The sequence below is a fragment of the Populus alba genome, chromosome 1, assembly GCF_005239225.2.
Source record: "Populus alba chromosome 1, ASM523922v2, whole genome shotgun sequence".
In the NCBI taxonomy this organism is placed as follows: Eukaryota; Viridiplantae; Streptophyta; class Magnoliopsida; order Malpighiales; family Salicaceae; genus Populus; species Populus alba.
Window position 1 is genome coordinate 25,526,665 of NC_133284.1, and position 5,091 is coordinate 25,531,755.

General features: G+C 32.1%; 1 protein-coding gene across 1 annotated transcript; it reads left to right on the forward strand.

The window, feature by feature from the left end:
• The first annotated feature begins 1,938 nt into the window (after positions 1-1,938).
• On the forward strand, positions 1,939-4,198 carry LOC118046998 (aluminum-activated malate transporter 2). The gene is made up of 6 exons (XM_073408971.1): positions 1,939-2,256; positions 2,327-2,467; positions 2,575-2,847; positions 2,993-3,105; positions 3,201-3,344; positions 3,586-4,198. Exons 1-6 carry the CDS (start codon positions 1,941-1,943, stop codon positions 4,072-4,074), a joined length of 1,476 nt encoding a protein of 491 aa, XP_073265072.1. The 5' UTR covers positions 1,939-1,940; the 3' UTR covers positions 4,075-4,198.
• The last annotated feature ends 893 nt before the right edge of the window (positions 4,199-5,091 follow it).

The window sequence follows — 5,091 nt, forward strand, 5'->3', positions numbered from 1 at the left end:
AAAACTCAACATGATCCAACAGTGGATTCCAAAGATATGGGCACTAGAGCATTATTGGTTTCTCTAAAATCTACACTTCTCTCTTTATTCGAATTTTCTCTATTGTATCTCACCTTCTTTTTTTTTTTTTGAACTGGTGGCCTCTTTGCAGTTTTATAGGAACCTTTTCCCCTAATTATAATTTTGTCTTTTATTTATGCCTTTATGTATTTTATTTTATTTTTCATATAAGGTTTATTTCTACTTAAATCACTAGTCTTTACCGAACTCCGATTGAGATGACATATTTAACCAAGGTATGAAAATATATTAATAGACATCATGCAAAATTTCATCTCGATTCGATTATTGGATTGAGAGCTCTGCTTCCTAATGTAAAATTGGTTAGTTCATGACTTTTTTTATCAACGATCCAAATTTTCTTGTTCAATCTTCACATAAAATCATATCAATTTTCCTTCTAAACCTTTAAGGTCATTTTATTATTTTTTGAATATATTCATTTTAGAATTTTCATCTTTTTTTATTTAATAGGCTTATTACCGTTTCAAAATAACATCGCTGATTTTTAATCGATGCTTGCACCTTCAGTCTTACCCTTTTCATTGCACTATCCTTTATTATCATGTATTCTTTATTACCTCACTTATTTCTTAGAAACATTTTGTCATTTTTCTCATTATTTTATCCATCAAAACACATTACTAGTTTCTCTGTCCTTATAAATTCTAATCCAAAATTCATTTTATGAAGGTCATCCCTTCCATTATATATCATTATTTATCTATTATTTCTAATCTTGGTTTCCATCACTCATTGAAATCATACCACTTTCAGCCTTATGTTTACATAAGGGTTTACATATCTGCATATTTAAATATAAAACAATTAGATGAATATCTTTTATAATACATAATTAATTAGAAAATAGATTCTATGAAGTTTTTTTGTGGTAGCGTGCAAGCTTTATATTAGTTTTTTTTTTTAATACATTCATGTAAAAATTATCAAATATATATATTTTTTTATTTTTTTTATCAAAACTTGATTATATGATACTATTTGATATTGTATTAGTAACTATTTTTTAAAATATGTTTTTGTTTAATAATATAAAAAATAATATTTTTTATTTTTAAAATTTTATTTTTAACATTAGTACATTAGCAAATTGATTTAAAAATATCAAAAAAATTAATTTTAAATAATGTTTTTAAAAAATATTTTCAACAAACACACAGTGAGCGAGTTACGCTCCCAAACAAGTTCTAAATATCATTTTGCCCTCAACAACTAAAAATATATTTCAATTTGTTTTATATTTTTCAAAGTTTCTATAATAAAATAAAAGTTAAAGAAGGAAGAGTATGTATCATTGGAGAAAAGAACATACTTTTTTCTAAATATTAAAACACCCCAAAGCATTAACTTCGCATTAACTCTAATTTTTTTAATGTATTCCATGAGAAAACCCCTGTACAATTCTAGGTAAAAAATCCAATTCTTTTTTCAAGATGCAAAATAGTTTAAGTAGGAAAAAGAATTCTTGAATTGTAATTGTGATGATTTCATGATTAACAATTTTCAAAGAAGTGGTGACAAAAAGCTTATACAATTGTTTTTCATTTTTCAATTTATTTCATGAATTGATTGTTCATATTTTATATTATGACAAACGTTTGTTATGATTAAGAAATTTGATTAAAAAAACAGCTCTTTGAATAGCTTATGGAACCTTTGAGGTGAGATCTCATGTGTACGTGCGTGTATATATAAAGGAAACATCAAAACATCGTCATAAACTTCTATGGCATATTAATTATGTGTCAAAAAGATGCCCTTTTCTTCTTATAAATTAGAAGAGCATGTAGAGTGCCTCCTCAAGCATCTTTCTTGGCCAACTCTCTTTATTCTTTGCTCTCTTTGATCTTTCTCAGTTCATGCGAACTTGCCCAACTCATTCAGCCATGAAGGTTGCGTCTGGAAGCGGTGACAAAGCTAGGTTTTTCACTCAAGGACGCTGGTGGCTCAAGGCCTTGCCTGTGAAGTTCAAAGCTAAAATGGTTGGTATGGCTAGGAATATAAAGAAGCTTGCACAAGAAGATCCAAGAAGAGTTTTTCATTCACTAAAAGTAGGATTAGCACTTACATTGGTATCAACAGTACTCTACTACCCTTACCCAGTTTACATTTATTTTGGTTTCGATGCCGTATGGGCTGTTATGACTGTTGTCCTGGTCTTTGAATTCTCCGTGGGTAAGTCTCTGACCTTTTTAAAAGTACAGCAAGAATGCCCTTTCATGATTTTTGACAAATAAATTTTCAGGGGCTACTCTTGGAAGAGGATTGAATAGAGTAATTGCAACACTTCTGGCTGGTGGACTAGGTATGGGAGCCCATTACCTAGCAAAACTCTTTGGACGTATTGGAGAACCTATAATACTTGTGTTCCTTGTCTTTCTACAAGGTATCTACAACCGCGCATGCACACAAAAGAATTACATGATCCTTCCTATTAAAAGAACAGGAAAAAAGTACTCGTATATTCAAAATTATTCTGTTTTTTTATTGCAGCTGCTATATCAACATTTTTGAGGTTCTTTCCGAAAATTAAAGCAAGATATGATTATGGGATGTTAATATTCAATATGACCTTCTCTATGATAACGGTATCTGGTTTTCGAGAAGATCAAATATTAGACATAGCACAGAAAAGATTATCAACCATCATCATAGGTGCTGCTGCTTGTGTCATCGTTTCTATTGTGGTTTTCCCTGTGTGGGCTGGTGAAGATCTTCACAATCTGATCGCTCTCAACATTGAAAAGCTTGGCAACTCCTTAGAAGGTATGTATGCCCCCAACAAAGCAGTGCACTGAGTCGTGGTACCAATCAAGTATTGGATGCATTCATTCCAATTGTTAATTCCTTTTTAACTAGCTTTCAACATGCAGATGCTCAAAAACTTACTAAGATGACGTAAAATTTACAGGATTTGGTGATGAATACTTCAAAAGAACAGGGGGTGAAGAGAGCAAAGACGACAAGAAATTTTTGGAAGGATACAAAAGTGTTCTCAATTCAAAAAATAGTGAAGAATCCTTGGTGTGTGTGTATCTCTCATCCCCCCACCCCCAAGCTCCTCTTCCTTTACCTATTTACTTGGATTTTTTTCTGATAATATTTTTGATGCCTTCCAGGCAAATTTTGCTGCATGGGAGCCAGGTCATGGTCGGTTCCTATTTCGACATCCATGGAAACTATACCAGAAAGTTGGGACTCTGACTCGAGAATGTGCCTACCGAATTGAAGCATTGAATGGATGCTTAAATGCTGACATTCAGGTATAAGAAAGGAAATTAGCTCCCTGGCAGCTATCTCATCTTTGATGTCTACATACAATGTGATAAGCTACTTTAAGCCTTCGGCATAGATCCATTAATGTCATCAAAATGACAATAAAAAAACGAATAAAATGAAAAAAATAATAAAAAAATGAATACCAATTAGGAACATGTATGCTAAGAAGCACTCAGGTGATTCGTCACATGCTTATCTCTAAATATTTTCTGCTTATTCTTGCAGCCATCATCAGAAGTTGGTAGCATAATTCAGGAAGCATGCACAAATACGAGCTTAGAATCTGGAAAAGCACTAAAGGAACTTGCATTGGCAATCAAAATAATGGTGCCGCCATCTTCTGCAGATTCCCACATTGAAAATGCAAAATCTGCTGCCAAAAATATCAAATCTTTACTCAAATCAGGCATATGGGAAGACATTGACCTGCTGAAAGTTATACCAGGGGTTACGGTAGCTTCATTACTTATTGACGTGGTCACATGCACTGAAAAAATTGCTGAATCCATATATGAACTTGCTTCCAAAGCCCAATTTAAGAGTGTAGAGCCAACTCTATCACCAAAAAAGTTGCATTCAGGACAAAATCAGAGTATAAAAAAGTTAGTCAATGGCCCCGATGTTGGCATCAATGTCAGGGAATTAACTCTGCCTTCCCCACCAAGTGAGAATTCTTCAACATCAAAGGCTAGCAAGCAAAGGATGGGAGTGTAAATATAGGGGTAATTTGTATTCCAGTTTGTATTATCTTTTTTTGGAACAAAATAATTGCCCTCTTCTTTCAGGATAAGGAAAATATCAATCTTTTCAGCCATTTTTGGGTAACTTGTATTTTTTATTTACTTGTCGTTTTGGCAAAGACAGAATACATGGCACATCAGCCATTAATAACAACCTTAAGCCCAAAGCAAAGTTATCAATTTGCTTGAAAATCTTCTTATCACTTTCATTCTTAGCAGAACAATGAGCTAGCTATGAGCAAGCCAAGATTATACATGTAAAGTGACCAAGTTCAAGATGCTCCTCTGTTCTTCATGCATCATGTTGTGCTGACGTGTCTTTGATTGGGGTTCTGACATGCACATAAGGATACCAAACAACAATATTATATATGAAGCGATAAGATATTTAATGTGCTGATAAAAAGAATTTGCCCTTGGTTACCCTCGTAGAGCCTCCAGAAAGATATTTTGGCAAAAAGAAAGACTAACAAGAACTCGATGATTTGTAGATATATTTATGAAATTACTGTGTCATTGTCAACAAAAAAGTCCATCAACATCATTGTCAAAAACAAATTTTTACACCCTCAATTTTAAGAGAAAATGTCTTCAAAACCATTTTCAAACAAAAAAAATTGTCAAAGAAAAATGTTTCCAAAATAAAATACAATCTGGGTTGCAAATGGGCAATAATTTAAATAATAGTTGGTCAGAAAATTATGCATGCATGGAATTTGGGGTTTTATTGAATAAAAAATAAAAATAAAAAAGATTAAATCGGTCATAATCAAAAGAATTGAAAGACCAATGATCAAAATGGAAAAGATAGCAAAGTTTAGAAGTCCAATTAATTAAATTGATAGCCTAATTGAGGAGAAAATTAGAATTAAATGAAAAAAAATAGCTACATTTACAAGCCAAAGACCAAAATGAAAGAAATGGAAAGGTTCGGAATTCCAATTAATTCAATTAGGGACTTACTTTAAGAGAAAAATGAAATTTGGAGTTA